We start from the raw sequence: 24,795 nt of genomic DNA on the forward strand, positions 1-24,795 counted from the left end.
TGCTCCTAGGGAGACAATGATATGAGGAGAGGAGCCACCGACCTCTGAATGCGGCCTTATAAATCCAGATCGTCAGTGCCGAGTGCTATCAAGTCCAGCTGGAGTCAGAGTGACCCTGCACACACAGTAGGGCTGCCCCATCGAGGCCCCAGGCCTTACCACAGCAGCTGCCTCATCTTCTCCTTTGGAGCAGCTGCTGGGTTCAAAATGCTGAGCTTGAAGTGAGCAGCCCAGTGCTCCAGTCACTGCACCACACGGGCACCTAGAAACATCCAATGACTGCCAAGAGCTGAAGTGACTATCAGCTGCATTGGGGACCAGGAAAGGTGTAAGTAGGCGTGGAATGGGATCATGCAGGAGTCCCAGAAGACAGGAGCAGCGACAAGCCTTCCCGCAGAGCGCCTCTCTCGGGGGTCAGCTCCACAGTGACCGTGGGCAAGTGTAGGGACAACAGGGGCACTCTAGGTGACCTTACCTTCTCAGGATACTGCTCTCCATGGAAACTTTCTTAGCAGGGTCGACTCTCAACACAGCTGGGGTAAAGGGCTTGTCCTCAGCCAGGGAGCCACCAGGGGAGACAGGAGCCTGTGTGGTGGAGGTTAGACAGAGGCCCTCTTGGGGGAGGATGTCTATGTTTGTGGAAGAAGTGAGGAAGGATCTAGTGGTAAAGAGGAAATGAGAAGTTGGCATCATCCAGAGGCTGAAGTGTTTCTATGTGATGTATGGGGCAGTCTTAAACAAGAGTGCGATATGAAAACTAACGACACAAAACAGTCTTGGAACGATCACCATCATCACCATCGTCACCATCAGCATCACCAGCACATCATCACCATCACATCATCATCACCACCATCACCATCATCATCATCACCATCACCACCATCACCACCATCACCACCATCACCACCATCACCACCATCACCATCATCATCATCACCATCACCATCACCATCATCACCATCATCATCACCATCATCACCATCATCATCACCATCATCATCACCATCATCATCATCACCATTACCATCATCATCATCACCATAACATCATCATCACCATCACATTATCATCACCATCAATGTTCAACCGGCTCCTGAGATCAGATTGCTTGGCAATGTCACCGTGAGAACTTGTCTCGACTCTGCGAGGGTCAGGCACTTCGACAGCACGTTCTTATCCCCTGCACCCGTACTCTTTCACTAAGTGCCCTCCAGCTGCCACCACTACTGACCCAGCCCCTCCAGCAAGGGCAGGATGCCAGGTTCCTTCACTTAGGTAGCTTGGAGGACACAAGAATTCCAAGTCTTTCCTCTGCAGCATAACTTTTAAATAAAGTATCCTATGAAGCGTCCAGCTCTAAGCCGTCCTTGGCGATTGGTCTTACAGTTCCAGAACTAAAGACCTGCTTTAACTCTCAGTTTCCAGTGCCTACCTGTTCCTACATAATCACTATGGTACATTATGTTTTTAATGGGTTGTTTCACCAAATAGTAGACAGCAAAAGAAAAACGGCCTGCCATTTGAGTTCGGGCAGTCCTTTTGGTCCTGTAGAACCTGGCTTGACATGTCCTTAGGCACAGGCTGTTTCTGAGCCATGATTAAGCTTTTAGCCCACTCCTCCATGCCTGTGTCCGTAATGTCCAAGCTCCTATATAATTACCAAAGCAGTGTGTGGGAATGAGACAACTATTTTTGCATGACTTTAGCCTATACATTATTGCAATGCCATGTCATTACAAGGCATTTCCTGAATGTGCAGCCGTACTATTAACTCTCCTGACTTGAGAAGACCCAGCCAAGAGATACTCCCAATCTCTGGCCCGTGATGCAGAGCTCAGATGGACAGTGACTTGAGCCAGCTGAGCTCCCCAAGTGCTTGGGGGAGGATTTGAATTTGGCACCAGTGCGTCCCTGCCGAGCCTGACAGGGACTTGGGAACCCTTCCTTGTCCTTCCAGCTGTTTGTGCACAGCTCCCGCCATGTCGTTTATCATGGTTGTGAAAGAGGAGCACTCTGCAGTGTTGGAAAGGGTCCAGGTGGGTTTGCCGGGCTCTGCTAGTAGAAGGCGTTGTGTTGGTTTGCTGAGCTGCAGAGCATTGGGGATGCTGGTTGCTAAGAATGACAAGGGGATGGCAGTTGCTAAGACTACTAGAGCTTCAGCTGATCCGGCTGCACGTTCTCATTGTACCTATTCATATACTGTCACAAAGAGAGACAGACCTGCCAAGATGATATGCATGGATAGTTATGTATTATTTTAGATGAACGTATTTTATCATCCCATGCACTTAGATGCTATGTCACTCTTTCCTTCTGATAAATATAGGTGTGCATTACTGTTTTTAAAAGGTTCTGAATCAGCTTTGCGCAGTGGCAATATCGTAGCCAGTGAGGTTTATCCGAGGTGCGATTATTGCTAATTGAAAAAATAAGTAAATAAAAGATTCTGAATCCATCGATATAAGAAGACCTTAAAACACTGTCACTGAAGCTCAAGGAGTCAGACCAGTTCCTCAGCTACAGGTACTGTTGCCCAGGCAGAATTGCTGTCATAACGAGCCTGGACCCAGACCCAGCAGCCTCCCCAGACCTTCTCTTTTGCCCTGGACTCTGGAGTGAAGGGCGCTCAGCCCCTGCCCTGCCAGTGTTGTGACATGGAAGAAGTGACATGGCGTCTTCTTGTCCTGCTGACTTGCCTGCCTGCCTTGAAAGCCAACAGTATTGATAAAAACAGTCCCTTCTATTATGACTGGGAAACCCTCCAGCTTGGCGGGCTGCTCTGTGCAGGAATGATGTGCATCGCTGGAATCGTCTTTGCTTTGAGTAACAAATGCAAATGCAAGTCAGATCCCAATGACAACCCATTACCTGAGAAAGCTATTCCACTTATCAATTCAGGCTGTGACAGTAACTGCTAAGCCCAGGACCAGCTTCATGGAGCTCCAAGACCTGTCCTTCTCTCCCAAGGGTCCCTCCACAGCACCCTTCCTAGCTGGGGATCTTAACCTCCAAAATGTTCTTCTCTCATTATGACTTTTAAGCTCCTTTTTAATTGGAGGGGTTTGGTGGGGAAGGGAGCTATCCAAATCCTATTTGTAAATTAAAATTTTCTTGCACTTCCTTAAAAAAAAAAATACTGTCACTGAGTCAATTCTGACTTATACTAACCCCGCAGTTCCAAGGCCAGAAATCCTTATGGAAATAGAAAGCCTCTTCTTTCTCCCACACTGTGGCTGGTGGGTTTGAACCATGGACATTCAGGTTAGGAGCACAACACATAACCTACTACGCCACTCCATGAGAACCATAACTGTGTGCACGTGTATGTGTGCATGACAGGTAAACTGGCAAACAGGAACTGAGTGGAATCCACTGTGCAGCAATTGTCACTGCACAGAAGCTGCTAAAACCGTCGGAGCAGCCCACGAGTGCATGGAGCATTCTTTAGGAATGTTTTGCACAGCTGAGAACACAGTGAATACTTGGATTCTGCCTTTATTCGGGATAGTATTGTCTGAAGTGCCTTTCTGCCCACATGATAGATGTATGGTGGGGAGCAGTGAAGGGCTGTTGTGGTGAGGGGACAGCTCTGACTCACAGTGACCCCAGGCACCCCAGAGGGACACACTGCCTGGCCCTGCACCGTCCTCACACTGTTCTCAGGCTCGAGCTCCGGGTCTCAGCCACAGTGTCCGTTCATCTCCTTGAGTGTCCTCCCCTTGCTCCCTGGCATTCTCCTTACCAACCATGATGTCCTTCTCCTGGGGCCGGTCTCTCCTGACCACATGTCCCCAGCGAAGGAGGAGGAGGAGGAGGAGGAGGAGGAGGGGCACGACTTAGTCAAGAGTAACAAAAAGGACGATTTTTCTAGAGAAAATAGACGTGTGAGAGCTTGACCGTATTTACAATCTGAAGATCGGATCCTTCCTTGAAGAAAAGGGCAGAAATAAGACAAGGGAACCAAACGATCGTTTTAAAAAGCTCATCGTGTGTGGGCAAGGAAGGAAAGTATACCCCCGTCTAAGCGAGTGAACGCCTAGCCTTTGAGCCCCTTCCCACTCACGGCCACGCTGTAGGGCTGAGTACACCAGCCCTGTGGCTCCCTGAGACCCTAACTCTTCGTAGGAGTAGAAGGCCTCCTCTTTCTCCCATGGAGAAGTTGTGGTTTCGAACTCCTGACTAATACATAGCCCACTGCATCAGGGAAGACTGAAGCATTGATGCATTTGAATCGTGGTGCTGGTGAAGAACATTGAAAGGGCCAGACCTGTCAGCAGAACCGATAATTCTGCCCTGGAAGAAGCACAGCCGGAAGGTTCTTCAGAAGCAAAGATGGTGAGACTTGACCAGGAGAGACGAGGGACGGAAGGGACATCATGCTCGTAGAGGAGCGGAGAGAACACAGAAAGACCCTTGGCAAGATGGACGGACACAGCGGCTGCCACAAAGGACTCGGCCGCGAGAACACTTGTGAGGGCGGCCCAGCACCGGCGGGGTTTTGCTCTGCTGCGCAGAGGGTCGCGGTGAGCTGGAACTGACACGGCAGCACCAAACAGTGGCAACAGTCAGGGATCAAACGTGCTGTTTAATCAAGGATTGAATTTCCTATCGCTGCTGGTGGTGGAGTGGGTTACAGATTGAGCTGCAAACCCCAAGGTCAGCAGTTCAAAACCACCAGCTGCTCTGCGGGCGAGAGATGAGACTTTCTACCCCAGGAAAGACTTACAGCCTCAGAAACCAAGAGGGGCTGTTCTCTTCTGTCCTGTGAGGTCGCTGAGTCAGAATTGACCGGATGCCAGTGAGCTGGCTTTTTTCTCAGGGTTTTTTTGGTGGTAAAGAAAAGCAATCTGGTGACACAGAGGTCAAACACTTGTCTGCTAGCCAAAAGGTGGGCAGTTCTAACCCACCAGCTGCTTCACAGGCGTGGCAGAAATGTGGCCATCTGCTCCCATCAAGTTTTATAGGCTTGGAAGCATGTGGGGCCATGAATGCAGCAGGGTGTCAGTCAGCAACTCGGGGTGAGAAAGGCTACACCACCTTTGGAATGACCAGAGCCGAAAGAGCCAACACCCTCTGTCAAGGGAGCCCGGGCTCACGGGAGGAGGCTCTCCGCTCATGAGACGGAGGAGTCAGCGCACAGACGGAGAAGAGCCCAGGCTTGATGCGTAGTCAGCTCGTGGTCAGCGTGAACGCCCTCCCGCCGCACCGTGCAGGGGGGCAGAGAAGGACCCGCAGACTGACAGGCATTTTCAAACCCTTTTATGGCATGGAAACCATCTTCCACCCCACCCACTGCTTTCAGCGCATCCGAAAGGGTTGTGTGGTCGCCATCGCACAGGCTGCTAGAACCCTTTCTCATGTTTGTTTCCATAGCTCCCCTTTCCCTGCAACCTCCCTGTCAGAGCCCTAAGAAAGTATTGGGCTAGTTACTGCCTCTACAGATGGACCTATTATTAAAAACAAACAAACAAAACCAGGAGCAAGAACAAAATATAACAGAAAACACCAATCCAAAAAGCAAACAGAAAATAATAAAAGAACTAGAACAAATTGAAAATTAATCAAAAGGGAAAAAATGACAAGATGTTGAATTTCAGCCCTACTGTGCCTGCATCCCTTCACTTTCTGATGCGTTCTATCTCTCTGAGAGCAGGGCCGGCCGCCTCTCTGGTCACGGGCCAAGGGAGGTCAATGGACTCGTCATCTGCTTGGGGACTTTGCAAATGGATTTTGGGCTTTCACTGTCATCCAGAGCCTTCTGCAAACTGGGTGCTCAGAATTTAAGGTCTAATACAATTCCATCCCCTAATCTTGGATTTTATTGTTTCTAATCCCTGGGTCACCCAGCGTGATGTGCTTCTTCCACGTGGACTAAGTGGACACTGCACTTAAGTGGCTGCTTGCTTTAAGACCAGCTTTCAAGCCCTAGTCACTATTCTTTCTGATAGCTGGGCACCATGGGTTTTAAAGGACACTGCGATGTCTTTCCAAGTTTAAAATGTGTGTGTGCTGCGTTCTCCAGGCTTCTCCCGAGCCTCTCTTTCTGTAGACCGTTACTGAAACCGCTATTTAACATTGACCATCAGCACTTAAAAGTAAGCAACGCTGGGTCCTTAGCAAAGAATTCATCGAAGCAGTGTTGGTACAATGAAAAGCCAGAGATGATTCACGTGTGCATCATAGCTTCCTCTCTCCCGCCCCTTTGCGTCCTTCAACAAACACTTATCTCACACCAGCCCAGTGGTGTCTGTAGTGCAGGGTGTGCGGCCTGTACGGTGACACCGTCAGAGGAAGACTAACTGTAAACATTGTTTGCAGGGTTTCAACAGAAACTTGTTTTATATAAAATATCCCTATAGTTACAACAACAAACATATTTTTGGTAAGCTCAGCTAGTCAGAACTAGTTGGTATTACCCAATTACGATCATTCTTCGAATCACGTGGCTTCATCTGCAGTTGCTTAAAGTTCTATCATCACCGATTTTGTCCAGACTTTCAGGTGCGTTAGTTGCAGTGGCGAGGTGTATTTGCGAAACCACATGAGTAAAGCTTAAGAATTAAATCAGAAGAAAAGGAGAAAATATTCAAAAAGGCTGCTGCTCAGTGAACAATCATATGGTAGCAAATAATGCCATCATTCCATCTTAAGAGATTTTACCAGCGTTGTTAGGATTCACATGATCTAACAAGTTTTGCGTGTGAGCCACTTACTATATGAATGGACGTGATTCTGATTAGAACTGATCGAGGACATTGAGGATTCTGTGTGAGTCCTGGTGGCATAATGGTTATGCACTGAGGTGCTCACGACAGGCCAGCATTTCCAACCACCAGCCGTCCCGCAGGAGAAAGACGAGGAGGCCCTATGCTCTTGTCGAGGGTTAGTCTCTGAAACCCGCAGGGGCTGTTCCATCCTGTCCTAGAAGGTGGCGATGAGTCGGCATGGTCTGTATGAAAATGAGTGTGGGTTTGGGGGGAGGAGGGGTGACATCATGAGTTACTGTACTGGGTGACACCAGTCCTAGAGATGGCCCTGTGCCCACGTTCAGGTGCTTGGCGTACATCTAGTACATCTATAGAGCCTCAGAGGGCTGCTTGATAACAATACATGGGGTCCTGGTGACACCGTAGTCAAGCAGTTGGCTCTTAACAGAACGATCAGTTTTTCAAACCTACCAGTGGCTTCGTGGCCGAAAGATGTGGCACCCCGCTCCTGTGGAGGTGCCGGCCTTGGAAACCCACGGGGCAGTTCTACCTTTTCCTGTAGGGCCGTTGTGACAGAATCGAACAGATGGCAGGAGGTATGGTGGGGGCGGGGGGTTGCTCTTTATGTAACAATACATGCATACCACAGAATGTCGCCGTCGAACATGAGCTGGTGTGACATGTTCCTGATTGGAGGGATAGCCCGACATGCCCCACATGCGATTGTTAGGGAGTGGGTGCGCATGGTGTCTGAGTCTGCATTATGCAGACAGCTTGACCAAAATCCCCCAACAAGGGGAGTCGGAATTTGGGATAGGACAGGCAGAATACTAAGTCTGGTTTTCTTAAAACCCTTTTTCACTATTTAATTTTTCACAACTAGCATGTGTGACTTTCAGAAAAGAGGAGACATAAAACTTGTTCCTACAACATCGAAGAAAAGAAAGATCATAAAGCAGACTCCGTAGTTCTGGTGGAGACTGAGGCTCATAGCTCCAAGAACATGGGGATTCTGTGATCTTGTTGTTCATGATGGGGAGTCAGCCCTCCCACTCACGGCAACCCCGTCATGGGACAAGGTGTCGCCTGGCCTGCACCACCCCCATGGTCACTGGTGTGTCAGACCGTGCGACCCACAGGATTTTCACTGGCTGCTTTTTCAGAAGTTGATGGCCAGACCTCTCTTTCTTCTTCATCTTATTCTGAGACCAAAACCAACCCAAACCTACTAAACTAAGTCAATTCTGACTCGCAGTAACCCTCTAGAATAGAGCCGATCTGCCCTTTGTGATTTATGAGCCTGTAAATCCTTACAGGCACAGACAGCCTCGTCTTTCTCCCATGAAACGGCTGGTGGGTTTGAACTGCTGACCTTGTGATTAGCAGCCCACTTGTAACCTACCACACCGGCACAGCATGCAACTTTCCATCGACAGGGAGGGTGAAAGTGGCTGCCTACAAGCTGCTTTGGCCAGGAACCTGAACCCTGATCTCCTACAGGAAAGGGGAGAATTCCGCCACAGAACTTCCAGTGACTTCTCACCTATCTTGAGAAACCTCTGATGACTGAGTAGTTAATGAGATTCAGACTGTCATAAGCAGAAACTAGTACAATGCTATTTTGGAATTCGAAGCAGGTGACATGGGGGCCAGTGGAGTTTTGGGCCATGGTCATCATGAGTGTGTACAGTCAGGCCACCAGAACGGGGAGGTGGCTAAGGATGGGGAAGGTCTCTGGGGCCAGGAGTGGAGAGAACTAGAGCTTTCCACCAGATCTTCAGGAACTGGCCTTCATCCTGCCAGACTCGCCCTTGGTGTAAAAAAGATGGGATTCATTGATGGGCGATGTGGCCCAGCACTAGCATTTTATCACTCTGATTGTTCTTGAAATTATTTACAAAGGAAAGATTTGAGATACCTCTTGAAGTATTCTAGAGTGTGGGATTATGTCCATTTTCCAGTTTTTCTGCCGCCCTGTGGAAGTGCTCGTTATGGAGTCTAATGATTTACTCTGCGTTACTTTAAGCTGTTTGATCCAACACGTGCCCATGTGATGGATAGACCTTCTGTGCTGCAAAGGCTGAGAGGAAAGCAGCACACACGGGCATTCCGTCTGGAATGAGACTCCAATTTTCATCCCTTCTGGAAGCTGGATTTCTCGCAGCGCCTGCCTCAGAACCAGAGGTTCTACTTTCTGTGTCTTTGGCGGCCAAGTACGGAGGAGAAGAGGTGGCGTGGGGAGGTTTTCCTGTTTGTGTTCTGGGAACGTGTACGTGGAGGGGCGCCAGCAGAGGTCGGCGACTGTGGCCCCGTCTTGTTCGCTTGTCTTGGGTGTGGGCATGATGGGAGGTTGAGGCGGTGCTCATGGGTAGGGTGGGTTCTGGAGGTCTCTCCTCTGGACAGAATGGGGGCTCAGGCCCCCCTCCCACGTAGAACTGAACTGGTCTCGGTGAGTGTACTTTCCAAGTATTCCGCACGGTTACTGCTAGGTGTCCAGTGTCTCTGACTCATGGCGACTCCCTGTGACAGAGGAGCCTCACAGGGCCTCCGAGGCTGCTGTGGGGATGGTGGGGGGTGTAGATAAATCACCAGGCCTTTTCTCTTGAGGACCTGCTGGGTGGGTTCAAACCACTGCCCTTCTGCTTAACTGAGCAGCCAGCATGTAATCAATATGACACCAGGGTGCCTTATGAGTCTGTTGACATCCAGATATGGGGGGGGGGGCACGGAGCAGCGGGGCATGTCACCAAAGGAGAGGCTGCACTCTTGGGGAATGTCTCATGGATTCGGTATTTGGGCCACTCCACGGCCATTCCTCTCTCCCTCTTGGCTTCTCAACTGATTGGAAAACTGCTAATGAGGGTGTTTACATTTTCTCCAGTTGTTTTACTCCAATGTGAGACCAGCTGGGGAGAGGGATTTGCTCTCCCGCCAAGGCCCTGCTGTCTCTTCCTCTCCAGCTCCCAGCTGCCAAGCCCCTTCCCCTGCCAAACCTCTCCCCATCCTCTCACCTCCCCCCTCCCAGGGGTCCACTTGTGCACAGCACCAGCCAGCAGATCACCACATGGTTCGCATGGCCAGCCGACACCCTGCCCCACCCCCTCGGCTTGTTTGGCAGGAGATGAAGGACAGAGGAGGTCTTGGGCTGATGCCCTCCCACCATGCGTCAGAGCTGGGCGCAGCCCCAGACTGTGTTCGATCCATTCCCGCGCTGAGCTGCAGAGCCCTCATGCCGCAGCCAGTTCCCAGTTCCCGAGGTCCTAAAGCTCCCTCAGAGCTTCTCAGGGATCACTGGCCTTTGCCCTCTGTCACCCATGTCCAATCTCACCAGCTCTGCTCTGTCCTTCTGGCACCGGGGATGAGGCCTCAAGGGTCAGTCCCTTCAAGGCCTGGCTCCATGATGTTCTCCCTGTGCGTCCGTCCGCAGACCCACCCTGGAATTTACACCCACTTGCTTTAGCCTCACCTCAGACATACCTTTCCCGAGTCAAGGCAGGTGGTATGTAGACGGTGTCTCTGAGACGATCTGTCATGTTATAGCCCTTAAGGAACTGGAGAAAGGCCGAGCAGATTCATGTTGAGTCCATTCTGGTTCACAGCAGCCCTGTAGGACCTGCCCAGGGTGACCAGGACTACAAGGCCGGTGGAAGTAGACTGCCTGGCTTCCTCCCTCACATCTGTGAACAGCCCATCTTTCGGCATCAGCCGCTGTGCCTCCAGGCACCCGGACTATGCAGGAGGAGCAGTGGACCCGTGGCTCCCTGTGACGCATTTTGCTAGCTCCTAGAAGTGATCACACTCTTCCCAGTCCTTCCTAAGGGTGGGCAAGCCTGTTACTCAGTCTCTTCCCGTGCTCTCCCGAATCGGAACTCATGCGGGCTGTTTCAAGTCTTCTGGCGATTCCACAGAGGCCATACCGGAGGCTTTTTGCCCCTCGCTAGCGGGGGACACAGTTTGATGGGGCAAGTGCCCTAGGTGCATTCCGATCCGTGGCCGACACCTTGTGCAGCGTGGGGCATTGTCAGCCAGTGGTGTCCGCGGCCGGGCTGACTGGAGAAACGGATCCAGGGAGACTTCTATTCTGCATGGAGAGAGCTGCTGGCTGCGAAGTATGCACATATCAGGAAATCGTTCCCGGCCCCACCCAGCTCAAGTTCCTCTTCAGACGCACACAGCCACACGCAGCAATGCAGAATGCCAGAAGAACACAGGCTGGGGGGCACAGGGTCCTGTGGATCCCAGGTTGGTGGAAACAGCAGCTCTCAGGGTGGCCAGGAAGCAGGCAGTTGCAGGGGGAGAGAAGGTGTGGGGGCGGGGATTCTTCCCTCTCCCTGGGGTCCTCCTTTTGAGAAAGCCTGGGGTCCTTCTTTCAAGAAGGCCAACCCCCCAAGGGAGCAGCATCAGGCTGGGACTCAAGAGGCAGGTCTGACCCCACCCCTTAGCTCAGAGTGTCCAGTTGACATGAACTCTCCAGCGACCACCCCTGTTTTTGCAGGAGCACGGTGGTCACCGGATCTTTCTCCTGGGGCGTCGCTGGGGAGCTCAAACGGCAGGTCTTCTCATTAGCCATGTCCCCGCCCTTGGACTCCAACAGTTCTGCCCAGGCTCGTGACCATCCACAGCTCTGGGCTGTATGAACTCAAGGAAGACCTCCTCTCCGTCAGGGCAGTTTCCACAACCAAGTCCAAACATCTCCCCATAGAATCATCTCTCCTCTCCCTCCCTCCATCTCGTCTTCCCTGCTCCATGTCAACTCCCCCCCCGTGCCTTCTCCTCTGCCTGCATCCTGACTTCCTGCCTTTTCCCCAACCTCGCCACCTCCCTGCTCCTTCCTTTTGCTTCTTCCCGGGTGACAACCTTGGGATCTGGGTTTGAAGATCACTTTGTAAAGGATTTCCGAAAGAGCCACTCACAGCCTGCCTCCGTGGCTGGGCGGGAGCACCTGCGTCACCTCCCACCCCAGCCCGAGACCCCCTGTTGACTGCGAGTCGGAGCCGTTTAGGTTGGACATGAAGTATGTGTTCTTTACCCGGCTCTTCATGCTCTGCATACTGTGCCGTCCTTGAAGGGCCTTGTGGGTGACAAGTAAGATAAATGAATGTAGAGGAGGACTTCACAGTGTTTATAAGCTAAGCATAGCACGGGCTGCCCACTACTTCATCAAACAGACCTGCAGTGTGCCGAGGACCACTGCGGCGTTGGAAACTTCTGGACCTCCCCCTCCGAGGCCCCACCACCTCCCGCGGTGCTCAGGAGGCTGGCATTCCTTGGTCGTCCACACTTGCTCAGGTCTGCGCCGAGGGTCACAATCTCCTGCTCCCCCAAGAACTGGACACAAGCGACTTTAGGGTTTACAGTGGGGTGGGTCCTTGGGGGCTTTATAGGGATCTTGTGACTGAGTCGCATTCTGGTCACAGACAGCTTTATTGACTGCCTTTAGAGGCTTTGTTGTGAATCAGGTGAAGATCTGCAGAGCGGACCCTCAATGTGCCCCCACCGTGCCCGCAGCCTTTGTTTCACATCCATATCGCAGTCCCCGTCACGTGAGGTCCTTCCGCCCACCCCCGCCCTCCACATCCTGGTTTCTTGTCCCCGTTCCTTTGCTGGGTGCTGCTCTGCTTTCTGCCACCCTGGAAACTCTGGGCAAATTCTGGGTAAACACTGTGCTTATGATCTAAATCAACGCTTCTCAACCTGGGGTTGTGACCCCTTTGGGGGTTGAGCAACCCTTTCACAGGGGTCGCCTAAGACCATCGGAAACATGTATTTCTGATGGTCTTAGGAACCTAGACACTGCTCCTCTATCCGTCTCCAGGCAGGTCCGTCCACATGCAGATACGCCCACATGCAAGTACCCGGCATGAAGACCGTTACCCATGCTATACCATGCTTCAAGACAAAATTTCATTGATTTGTCATTAGAAATAAATATTTCACAATATAATAATTACATATTGTTTTGTAGGAATCACTGTTTTCATTATGTTCCATTTGTAACCATGAAAATCCATTCTTCATAGCAGATATTTGCATGATAATTCATAACAGTAGCATAATTACAGTTTTGAATTAACAATGAAAATAATGTTATGGTGGGGGGTCACCACACCGTGAGGAACTGTATGAAAGGGTCATGGCGCTGCTGAAATGGCTGTGTCTCTCAGGTGTCCACACCTCCGCCCCAGGCTGCCCTCCTCGGAGATGCTCCTATCCTTCAGCTGGAAATGGGGCGTGGGGACGAGGCCAGACCCAGACCAGGCGGGTGACTGAGGGTCGTAGTCTTAGGGTTCCAGTGGTCTCTGTCAGCCCTGTAAGCCTCGTCACTTTTATGATTTTGTGTTTAGTCTCTCGTTGGCGTTTTCACACTTGCACTCTATCAAGGACCTTCTAATGTAGTCCTTTTCAGAGATGTGGGCCATGCTGGCCGGGCACCATCTAGTTCTTCTAGACCCCGGTCCCAGAGGCCATGTTCCTGTGCCTCTCTAATGCGCTGGGCTCACTGAGTCCATGACCTCTGGGCTTCCTTTTTTTTTCCCTTTCCTTTTGATAAATCATTGTATCAAGGGCTCGGACAGCTCTTATCACAACCCATCCATCCATCATCCTTTCCAAGACATGTTCCTTCTGCTTGAACTCCTCTTTTTTCCTTCCCCTTGACCCCTCCCACCTTCACAGATCCTTAATAAATTATAAACTATTATTATTTTCATATCGTACACCATCTGCTGTCTCCCTTCACCATTTCTGTTTGTCGTTCCCAGAGTTGGGAGGGGGGCAGGGAGTTACAGAGTGATCATTACAATTGGTTCCCCTTTCTCCCCCTTCTCCTCCCACCTTTCCCCTAACCTCATGGTTTTGCTACTCCCATTGCTGTTCCTGAGGGGTTTATCTGTCCTGGATTCCATGTGTCCAGAGCTCTTATCTGTACCCATGTACATGCTCTGGTCTAGCCAGACTTGGAGGGTAGAAGTGGGTCATGATAGTGGGTGGAGAGTAGCATTAAAGAACTAGAGGAACGTTGTGTGTTTTGTTGGTGCTATACTGCACCCCGACTTTCCTGTCCCTTCCTTGTGACCCTTCTGTGAGGGAATGTCCAATTGTCTACAGATGGGCTTTGGGTCTCCACTATGACCCCCTCGTTCGCATCAATATGGTTGTCTGTTTTGGGTCTTCTGATGCCTGACACCAGATCGTGTCGACACCTCATGATCACACGGGCTGGTGTGCTTCTTCCCTGTGGGTTTTGTGGCTTCCGTGCTGCATGGCTGCATCTTAACGTCGGCCTGAAGACCCCGACTCTGTGTCTTCTGAGAGTGGATGCCTTTTGATTTTCATAACCCGTCTTCCCTCACGGGGGCTACCTGCTGGGCTGCTAACCATAAGGTCGACCGTTCAAACCACCAGCCTCTCTGAGGGAGAGGCGAGGCTTTCTACTCCTGTAAAGAGGGACAGTCCCGGAGACCCACGGGGTGCGGGCCCACCCTGTCCTGTAGGCTTGCTTTGAGTTGGCGTCCCATGATGGCACCAAGGGTTTCTCACCTCCAGACAGGGGAGACCAGCAGCCCCACGCTAGGCGGCTGCTCAAAAAAAGCTCTTAAGATCCCAGTGGCTACTTCCCAAAGTAGGATGTAGAACAGGTCTTCCTGGACCAGGTCGCCCTGGGCCCCTAACCCCCAGGCCCAGCGTCTAGCTCTCCCCAGGTGTTTGGGTATGTCTGCGAAGTCCTCATCCACTCGCTACCTCTCAAGGAACTTGAAGGTCGATGGTGAGCACTGCTTCTCTTTCCCAGCGCTGATTAGAGTCCGTGTCAAACCAGTGACGTTTCCGGTCCCATCTGCTGTTTTATAAAGCCGCCAGCCCTAGCGGGTCAGAGGCTGAAACCTACCAGTGTGCGATCTTGGGTATGTGCCTTCGTCTGTCTCTCTCAGCCTCGCTTTCTTGGCTAATCTTCCCCTCTACTCCAGCTGATACTCAGGGTCTAGGCCTGAGCCGCTCTTGGTTCTTGCAGGTCTCTGCTTCTGTCAGGACAGCTGTTCAGATTGTAATTCTCCCTCCAGCAGGGCTCTGTCACAGGCAGGGCAGGAGTGCAGAGCCTGGCGCAGAGGGCTGTGCCTGTCGGTCAGTGGTCAGCGAGGGCTGTCAGCAGAGGTGTGGGCGGGGCCTCCATGTCCAGGTGCCAGCCTCATTGCTGGCACCGATGAAGACCCTGACCTTGGTGTCATCAGGAAGGTGTGCACAAGTAGACCTCTGGTCAGGTGCCCGCTCCGTGAGGGAGGGGAGGACGCGAGGCCTCCCCGCAGATGGTGTTCTTCACGGATTTTGATGACGGGCTAAGGTTGCCATATCCGAGGGTGGACTTTGGGGACTGAAAGGAGAGCGGGACTAGTGAGGGTGACTGCCCTGGGCTAAACCCTGCTCTCCGCAGAGCTGTGAGATAGAGATAGGGCGCCGAACCCCATCGCACCTGTGACCCTGTGTGCTGTTGTGTCCCTTTTTGGAGGCAAGCCTGTTTGTCACTGAAGACTCGAGTCCACTTCCATTTCACGTTTCCTCCTTTTAAAAAAATGTTCCCACTCAGACCAAGATTGAGGTTTGGGAGAGAAGGAATCTGGAGAGTTTTTTGTTTTCGTATTTTTAAAGAAACATACAGTATCTATTCACACAGCCCACCTCGAGAAATGAAACCACAACAAATCCTGTGCTATCCCCATGTATGTGGTACTTCCCCTGCCCCCACCAATCACTCTGTGTTGGAAAGTCGTTGGAAAGGCGGTAGGAGATTCCGCACACTGTCACAAATCACTGAAAACACTCCGAGGCCATGGAGTGGAAGTGTCCCCAGGAGTGTCTGAGTCTGTAATTCTTAGCGGGAGCAGAGAGCCTCCTCTTTCCCTAATGGAGCAGCTGATGGTTTGGAACTGCTGGCTTTTCCGTCAGCAGCTCACAAGGGAACCCTGCCCAATGGGCACCTTTCTGGAAGAAGGCCAATGTGCTTTTCCAATAGCTCCCGCCCTCGGTAGTACTCCTGCCCTCCCCGCCCCTAGGAATAAGGATGGCAATCCAGCAGAACTAGATGGTGAGCAGGGAGACTTCAGCCATCATATGGAAACTTACGTATTCAACTGCCTCACCACCTACCCTCAGGAGCTTGCAAGTTGTCTGTGTGCTCTCGTGCATCATTCACTCACATTCATTGACTCGCTGTTTACTTGTGGTGAATCATCCGCTAAGATCTACTTGTCTCTCAGACTCTGCAGCAGGCGGAGAGCACAGGGGTAACTCCGGCCGTGCTTTCTTCAAGGGGTTTGCACCCTCCTGGAGGAGAAAGCCAAGTGTGCAAGTGATCATACTTGTGACTCATATCATGGCTCGATGTCAGTGCTGTCTCGCAGGGGCTGGGGTGGAAGGGAGGAATTGGGTCCTGTAGAAAACCGTCGAGCACTTAATCTGTTCTATAGTAGATCAGAGTCCTGGTGGATGTGATGGTTATGCATTGGGCTGCTAACCACAAAGTCTGTAGTTCAAAACCACCAGCCACTCCACGGGAGAAAGATGAGACTTTCTTAGCCTCTGAAAAGTTATCATCTTAGAAATTCTACCCTGTCCTGTCGGGTCAGTGTGAGTCAGGGTCCACTTGAAGGCGGTGAGTTTGGTGTTTGGGGGGAAGCTCAAAGAGGGTTTTTGGGTTGCAGCCAGAGGAGCTAATGGGTCCCCCTCGGGTGACTGTGAGCAGCCTGCCCCAAGGTGAAATGCCACAAGGCGGTGTTGGGGAGGTGAGTCTGGTAAGCCCCATCAAGGAGCTGGAGGTGGAAAACAGCTCTGTTCTGAGATCCATGAGGAGCCTCAGAAGGACTTGCAGCCGGTGAGTGGCAAGGAGTCTGAAGTCCGTCCCCGGATTACTTTCCGTGGGAAGCAAAAGTGAGGCAGGGGAACCCTGAGAAGGCAGTTGTCCCAGAGCAGTGTTTCTCAACAAGAGCTATAGCGCCCCACCTCCCCCAGGAGGGGGGCTACCACCACCCACGGCAGCTGCAAAGGTTGATTGCTATACTTTGTCCCAGATTGGACTACAGGACAAGCGGTTTTCACTGCTGGGCAGTACTAGTTTGTTTTCTTGGGTTTGTTTCTGAAAGAGGGAACAGTAAGCCACATAAGTTCAGCCACGCATGCCCTAGAGGAAAGCGGACGTAGAGAATGAGGTCTGCATAGTTTTGTTTCATCAAGGATGACAAAGTATCAGAGAAAAGAACATCACACCATTAGCCCAGGGAGAAAGCGTCAGATCAGCAGATCATGGACACGGTCAAAGCCATTACAATGGCCTTCGGGGATTCACTAAGTGAGTTCATGAGCTCCCAAGTGCTGTGTTGTGGAAAGCTGTCACCTGCTCAATGCAAGATTACTTTTCCCCAGAAGACTGGCTGTTTGCTGCTCTGTGGTGGGGCATCGTACGTGTCTGATGGCTAGAGGGGCTGGGCCAACTGCACGTGGATGGGACCGGCCCCCTGGCCAATGGTGAGGGGTTGTTGGGATAACTGAGCTCCTGTGGTTGCCCCTATGGTCTTTCCTCCGCCGACTCCAGGAGTGTGTTTCCTGGCTTCCCGTCCGTCCCCATCCTTCCCTCTGTGTCGGCAGACCATTAAGGCTGAGTCGGGATGGGACCAGGTGGTGGGGGTTTCATTGTTTGCTTGTATGTTTTCTACATTTGAAAGAGACCCATTTTGAACTTGACGATTCAGGGCTCAGGACTGGTGGAAACCTAGCCACCAGCGTGTAAGAAATCGGCCACAGTTTAGGGGCTATGTTACAGGAAGATAAATACAAATAGTCTTGGGTATCAGATCACACTCTCATTTTTCATCTGCATTTCACACTCTCCTCTTCGAGCCCAGACTAATCAAAAGAAGCCTCTTCCGCTCGCAGTGGCTCTGTGTGCACCCCCACCGCCCCAGCTGGTCTTCCCGTGAACAACGAGGTTTATTTATGTTTCAGCACCAAATTGGAAAGATGACATCATTCATTTACAGTCTTTGCCCTGTGACATGCCCGCTCTCCGTCACCTCATTGCAGCAGACACACTGAGGACGGAGTACGGCGTCGTGTTTAGCTTGTGCGTTCCTTAGGAGGATACAGTTCAAAGGGAGGGGACTTTGGGCTTGTCCCTGCTGGAAAAACAATCACAGAGACTCACAGGAGCTTCCCCGGGCATCGGGGCTGATGATGCGTACAAGAGCAGCGCTGGCACGCATTCATTGCGGCCCTGTCATCCTACTGGGGCGGGTCCCAGCCTTGTGGACCAGCACACGACTCCCCTTGGGCTCTTCAAGGTCGACCAGAAGGAACGACTCCCAGTTTATTGTCTGTTCACAAGTTAGACAATCAATCTGGAACTTGAGGGGCGATGCCTGCCTTTTAGAATCTCGGTTCCGAAGGCCAGCAACCAAGGGAGACTTCAGGTGTGTCTACAGAGGCTCCGTGGACCTGCCCTTTCTCACAGGACATAACCTGCCATGGGGTCGTCTGCCACTTGCAGTGGGCACGGAACCATGGAAATGCTATCAGCTGCCAAAGGTTGCCTGAGATTTCCAAAAAATAATCATAAAAAGTTCAGTGACTCTTTCCCTTGGTTTTATGGTTTTTATCCAGATTCATGCTTCTTTTTTTCTTTTTTACATCCACTCTGGGGCCTGTCACAGATTGCACACTGTGGGGTTTTGAATGTGGTGAGGAGATCCCGGGGCCTCCTGTGGCAGGTGGGGCTGGGGTGTGAGGTGTTTCCATGATGTAGCAGCAGAACCTGCTCAGTAAAACTCCCAGCGGGTTTGAGGCCCTGCCAGCCCTGGTTTCTGGCTCTCTGAAAGTACCCTTGTCGTCCCCAGCCACCAGTGGGACTGTTAGGGCAACTCCCGGGCTGTCCTCAATGCTCGATGACCTTCCCGGGCCGCAAGCAAACATGCAGCACCCCTCATACCACAACCCTGTGATGTCCCCGTCACTTATCCTGACTCCGTGGGGTGCTATTTGACAGCAAGCCCAGGGCAGGTGGCATTGAGGGGGCAGCGTGAGGCATCAAACAGTGAGCTCTGCCAGGGGTGGATCAGGGCCTTCAATCCCACACCCGCATGTGTTGCCTCTGTATCATTGGCTTTCTGAGCGGGATCTTTGGAATCTGCCTGTTTCCACCATCTTCAGGTGTTTTTCTAGATTCTGTGGCCTGTGACCATCCCTTCCTCATTTCCTGCTCTGTGTAATAAAATAAGACAACTTTTTAGCCCAGATGTTGACCATGATGCCCAGTTTCCTCATGGGACAAGCATTAGGCTTGGAAGAAAGAGAGACACTACCCACCGAGTTGGTTCTCATGCTTAGCAACCCTGCAGGACAGAGTAGAACTGCCCCTTTCGGTTTCCAAGATTTTAAATCGTTATCGGAGTAGACGACAGCCTCACCTTACTCCCACAGAGCAGCTGGTGGGGTTGAACTATTGACCTAGGGACTGGTAGCTCAATGCATAACTCACAATGCCACCAGAGCTCCTTGGGATAAGGAGGATGGTCGGTTCTGCTCTGTCTGCTCAGTTTGACCAAAGAACAAGATGGAAACGGTCCACAGAGAAGTCAGCATAAGTAGCCAGCCATCTCTCTTAGTGTCTGTGCATTCCACGCCTCCTGGGGATTCTGCCACCTTGTCTCTTGAGGCTGCAGTGTGTCCTTAGCTCTGTGTCTCTACCCAGCTCTTGACCAACCTTCCATCAGAGCATCCATCTCTTGCTTGTTCTGGAGCAGCGGTTCTCAACCTCCTAATGCCTCAACCCTTTCATACAGTTCCTCATGTGGTGGTGACCCCCCACAACCATAAAATGATTTTTATTTTCATAAAATGATTTTTGTTGCTGCTTCATCGCTGTCATTGTGCTACTTTTCTGAATCAGGTGACCCCTGTGAAAGGGTCGTTCAACCCCCAAAGGGGTCTTGACCCACAGGTTGAGAACCGCTGCTCTAGAGGGTCAGATGTGTTCGTGGGTAGCCTGTGATTACAAGCTTCCTCTGGAGCTCTGATGACTGGAGAAGGGAGAGCAGAGGCCTTGACAAGCTGCCCGTTCCCCGACCACCGCATCTACAAGGCCCACTGTGGCTTCAAGGGGTGACAAAGCCCCTTTCACCAAAGCTGTAAGGGCACGGGCTCTCCTTAGGTGTCAGTCTGACTAGAAATAAAAGCGTCTGGATCAGGAACAAAGGGGGGTCCCCTATGTGCAGTGACATGCCCTGAGCCACTCTGGCTGGTCGCTTAGCTCCTCCTGATGGCATCTTCCCTGGTGTTCCTCTTGCGCAGACCCAGAACCGGATGAAGCTGATGGCGGACAACTATGATGAGGACCATCACCACCACCACCACCACCACCACCACCACCACCACCGATCTCCCGGGAGGTCGCAGCATTCCAACCACAGGCCCTCTCCTGACCAGGTCAGTCTCCCTGCCACTCCCTCCAGCACCCCTTTTACCCCTTTGGATATTTCAAGATAAAATAAATAGTCCTCAAGAAATAATAAACAGCATAAAGTGATACGCTCTTTGAACTGAAACTAATAGCTTTGGTATTTATTTCCATCACTCAAGGAATCTAAATGTTTTCCTTTCTCCTTCCTCTTCAACGTTTTGTCTTTTCTTGTTTATGTTCTGCATTTTCTTCCCTGCCCTCCTTTCCTCGTTCAGCGGTGGCCAGTCGAGCGCTGGCTCGGTATCTCATGGCCACTTCCTTTGGAATGTCTGGCTCAGGGTTTGAAGAGAAGGCACTTTGTCACCATGAGCCTGGCAACCGGCGATGCCTGGAGCTTGCTGAGTTCTTTCCTAGAGAATTCCTTCTGGAGGCAAATTAACAGAGGGGTAGAGAAATAGGACCAGGAATCTGTTAGTTGTGAAGTCAAGGCGTCTGGTCTATTTGACTTGGACACCATCTGCCCCTTGAGCAACGGAGTCACTGGCAAGATGGGTTGACAAGGACACAAACCCTCCTGCCAGGCACGGGATGTCCACGGTCAATCTACCCAGTACCAAGCTGGACTGGTTAGTGTGTAGCAGGAGAATGCTTGAAGGTGAATGTCATGGAAACGGTCAGTTATGAAATTAAATGTACACTCACCTAACTCTGCCCTTGGTGTCCACGGCATTTCTTCCCTTGTTAGATGATGTCCCCATTTCCGTGTTCCGAGTGTCCTTTTAGAATCCGTCTCAGAAGGTCGCGGGCATTCATAAAGGAATAGAACCATTGGGAAGATGCGAAGGCCTTTGCTATGTATTTTGGGATATGGGAAGGGGTGGCCTTGTTAGAATAACCCGGATGGATGGAGGTGGGTTATTTGCTGATTGAATGCAAGGTGGTGATCATGTTCCTAATCCTTCCATCCGGGGGCCCTGTTTCTTTGTTACCTCCTCTCCCTGGCATTCGCTGTGTGAGTTAAGACTCCAAGTCTCCAAGCGCTTTCACCAGGAGGACAGCCCAAGAGAGGTGCTATGCACTGGAACCAGCATCGCAGGTTGAGGCAGCCCTGCCCAGCGAGGTGCCTCAGCCCCTGACCATGAGCTTGCTCTTCCACTTGGAAGCATTTGACCCCAGAGACCTCAACACGGCAGAGGGTGTTCACGGGCACATCTAGATTCTGACACCAAGGACAGGAAGGTCCAGCTTGTGTGTTTCTCTCTGAGATGGTTCTTGGTTTGGAGAGCTGAAAAGTGGAGACATTTTAATTATATGTCATCATCTTGTAAGTCTGTGTCTCTGTTTTGGTTTGGTTTTTCCTTCCCTTCTTATCCCTCATCAACACCATCGTCTCTCTGTACACACCCGCCCCAGCCCCGGGCAGCTCCCAGACAAGATCTCCCCACTCTTGTTCGGGGTCCCGACCCTGTCCTCTGTATGTTCTTGCATGAGCAACAGGTATGCGGTTTCATTGGTCTGCAGACCCCACTGTAGCTCCAATTGGGAGCCACACCTTCCAGAGGGCTGCCCTGGCTGCATTCTCCCACAGAGAGGAACAGAGTGGCAGGGTGGACAGAAAGAAAGGATCAGATCGGGAGTGTGGTTCCTCCTGGAACCTGCTGAGACAGCCCGGGGCATCTATGCCCCTTCCCAGAGGTTCCTCTGCCCTGACCTCTGTGATCCTCAGAGTTGACCTGCAGGAAGAGGTGCTGCAAGAGGTCGGTGCTGCCATAGGAATGTTCTGAAGCTAAAAGCCCAAGGAACATGAAGAAGAAGCAGAAGCAGGAGGAGGAGTAGGAGGAGGGGGAGGAGGTGGTAGAGGAGGAGATGGAGGAGGAGGAGGAGGTGGTGGAGGAGGAGGAGATAGAGGAGGAGGAGGAGGTGGTGAAGGAGGAGGTGGTGGAGGGGGAGGAAGAGGAGGAGGTGGTGGAGGAGGAGGAGGTGGAGGAGGAGGAGGTGGAGGAGGAGGAGGTGGAGGAGGAAGAGGAGGTAGTGGAGGAGGAGGAGGAGGAGGAAACCATTTATGTTACTAATTTTCCAGAGTAGCTCTCTTTTCCTTAGGAAATTCAGTGGACCCCCTGCCAGGTCCTTGCAGAATTGGGTTCTTTTTCCATTTCTCCCTGTCCTGGGGTGATGCCAGGCCTTCTCTCCTGTACTGTGATTCTGGCTTCTACTTGAGAGAAACCAAATCCACGGGTTATAAATCTAGACAAGTGTTTCCGAAAGTGACCTTTGAAACATGCACCCCAGGAGGGAGGCCTGGCAACAAAGATGTGATGGGCAAAGATGGATTGAGCTGGGCCTGGGCAATTAGCTGATCAAGGATCTCAAAAGGCATCTCTCCGGGTTAAGCTAGTGTTTCCCAGACTTAGATGATCATGGATCCTTTTTCACTTCTGCTACTATGACTGCAACTTCTGCTGCTCCTGCTTCTGCTCCTTCGTCTTTTCTAGCAGCATCTGAGCTCGGAGAAGCATTGTTCTTAAGCATTTCAGGCGAGTAAAGAGGCTTCCCATTAGAAAACACATTGGTCCCGTTGTTAGCAGTGTTGATTCTGAAGGTGGAGTTGCAGGCAGTCCCTCCAGGCTTTGCAGAACAGAAAAAGTGTGCTTCCGCTTCAATTCATGGGATACCTGCTCGAAGGCTGTGGCACCTGACAGGGAGGTATTCCACTGGGAGCCAAAGGCTCTGAGCCCAGGAAGCCAGTGTAAGGATGAGGGTCTAGAAAGTCGGGCTGCTCTCCAACGCACAGCCCCTCAGAGACTGAGGGTGAGTGCAGTAGGGGCAGACAGAGTTTGGAAAACAGCAGAGAAACCAGTGGGGGTGGCATTCCAACAGCTTGGATCCTCACCTACGAAAGGAGCAGTCAATGGCTGTTGACCGCTTCCCACCAGGGTGGCCACAGCCAGGGAGCACGTCTGCGTGGAAGACCCAGTCAAATCCCAGGAGTGATGTAAGCAGTCACAGGTAAAAACCAGACACCTCGCAGGGCTCAAGCTGCTGGTGTGTTTCGAGAAACCAGCGAGGCCAGAGGAGGTACCTTTGTTATGGTTCTTTAGTGAAACTGCAGGACGGATTCCATCACGCCTCAAGGACACATGCCACTACATGCCTTCCGGACCTCTCATCCTTGAACCACTTGGGAGAGGCTCCCCAAGCACATCATTTTTCTACTTCCCCTTTCTCAGCATCCTCTGGTGTTTACTGCCCCAGGAAAAGTCCTGTTTGATTAAGCTCCTCCCGGTGGCTCCTAGTTCTGGATTCCCCCCTGCCGTGGATGAGCAGAGCCCAGCCTCAGAGTGACGCCAGACCATTTCCACCTGCCTGTGGGCACCCACGACACACTCTGTGTCTCGAGTTGAGTGTCAGGTCCTTAGAGGGCCTGGTCCCAAGGCAGGTCATGTGTGCGTGGAATGCGGCTCCGTTTATTCTCCCTGCCCTTCATTTGGATCCTAGTTTGTGAAATCCCTATTCAGGGCCCTCCGGGAACAGTCTCCTCCCCCCTCTCTTCTCACTTCTTCCAGTAGAGACCGGCACAAACTCCAGGGATGATTGTCCACCTCTCAACCTTTCGATCCTATCTGAAGCCCAGGTTTTACCTCTTCTTTGTGGACATCCTGTGTCTAACGGAGCCTGGGACCATGGAGACGTGAGAAGACTGAGTGCCGAAACAGACTGCTGAAAACAATCAGGTCCCAGCCAGGGTGTCTGGGGTAGGTTTGCAAAGCACACTCCACCTGGCTGGCCTTCAGTGGGCACGAGGAAGGTCAGAGAGAAGCATCCTCACTGTGCGAGGGAGGAAGCAGTCTCGCGGGGTTTGGCATCTATCTGGGCTCACAACCTGATAACCAGCAGGCCCAGGAAGAAGGCGCCAGCCCTCTTTGGATGCATACCTGGTCTGTTAAACACGGTTGGGCGGCCACAGCACACCAGCTCATCCCCAGACACAAACGTGGCGCCTGGGAAGCCCAGGTGAGGACTGCAGCAACTGACCGGGTCATCCCACCAGGAGCCAAAGGGATCTGTCCGTCGGGAGCCATGAGGAGGAGGAGGAGGAGGCTTACTAAGGGTGGAACTAAGTTTTATCCTATTTTGATCTATGCTCTAAAGTTGAATTCATTGTCACTCCACCTGCCCTCATTCCGTGAGCACCCTCCCCTTCTGTCTTTGTTTCTGTGTGTGTGTGTGTGTGTGTGTGTGTGTGTATGTGACTTCATTGTTTTAAACCTCACCCCAGCCCTTCTGCCTATTCCCTGTCAGTCGTCTCTGTTCTGATATCCCACTGCCACCAAAAGGAGTCTTTCTACAACTGGCCCAGGGCTAGCCGTGGAATGCCCAGAGGAGGATTCAGAGAGAGTAGGACTCCCACCTCCTGCTCGTGGAACCGGGACCTTTGGCACTCAGATGAAGCAGACGTCGCTGCCTCTCACCAGCTGCGGTTGCAGGAGCCTCCACGCAGTAGAAGCTGGTTTTCCCTAGATCTGTATGTTTAGGATGTTCCTCCTGCTAGTCCATCCCTAGGGAAAGGATCACCCTCATCCTGGACATCTCCTGCTCCACTTGGCAATTTCCAGAATCTGTCCGCAGATACAGGTGGTCATCTTCCGC

General features: G+C 51.8%; 1 protein-coding gene, 1 non-coding gene and 1 pseudogene across 2 annotated transcripts in view; all 3 read left to right on the top strand.

The window, feature by feature from the left end:
• ERC2 (ELKS/RAB6-interacting/CAST family member 2) overlaps positions 1 to 20,606 on the top strand; it is a 763,082-nt gene extending 742,476 nt beyond the window's left edge. The window contains exons 16-17 of the mRNA XM_075550919.1: positions 20,040 to 20,174; positions 20,487 to 20,606. Of these exons, the coding sequence (XP_075407034.1) occupies positions 20,040 to 20,174; positions 20,487 to 20,606 (255 nt within the window). The remainder of the gene's footprint in view (positions 1 to 20,039; positions 20,175 to 20,486) is intronic.
• On the top strand, positions 2,363 to 2,501 carry LOC142449441 (U4 spliceosomal RNA). The gene has a single exon (XR_012784611.1). It is a non-coding gene; the product is annotated as a U4 spliceosomal RNA (small nuclear RNA).
• LOC142448544 (FXYD domain-containing ion transport regulator 4 pseudogene) lies at positions 2,658 to 2,921 on the top strand (annotated as a pseudogene).
• Positions 20,607 to 24,795: the final 4,189 nt, after the last annotated feature.

This window comes from Tenrec ecaudatus, chromosome 5 (assembly GCF_050624435.1).
Source record: "Tenrec ecaudatus isolate mTenEca1 chromosome 5, mTenEca1.hap1, whole genome shotgun sequence".
In the NCBI taxonomy this organism is placed as follows: Eukaryota; Metazoa; Chordata; class Mammalia; order Afrosoricida; family Tenrecidae; genus Tenrec; species Tenrec ecaudatus.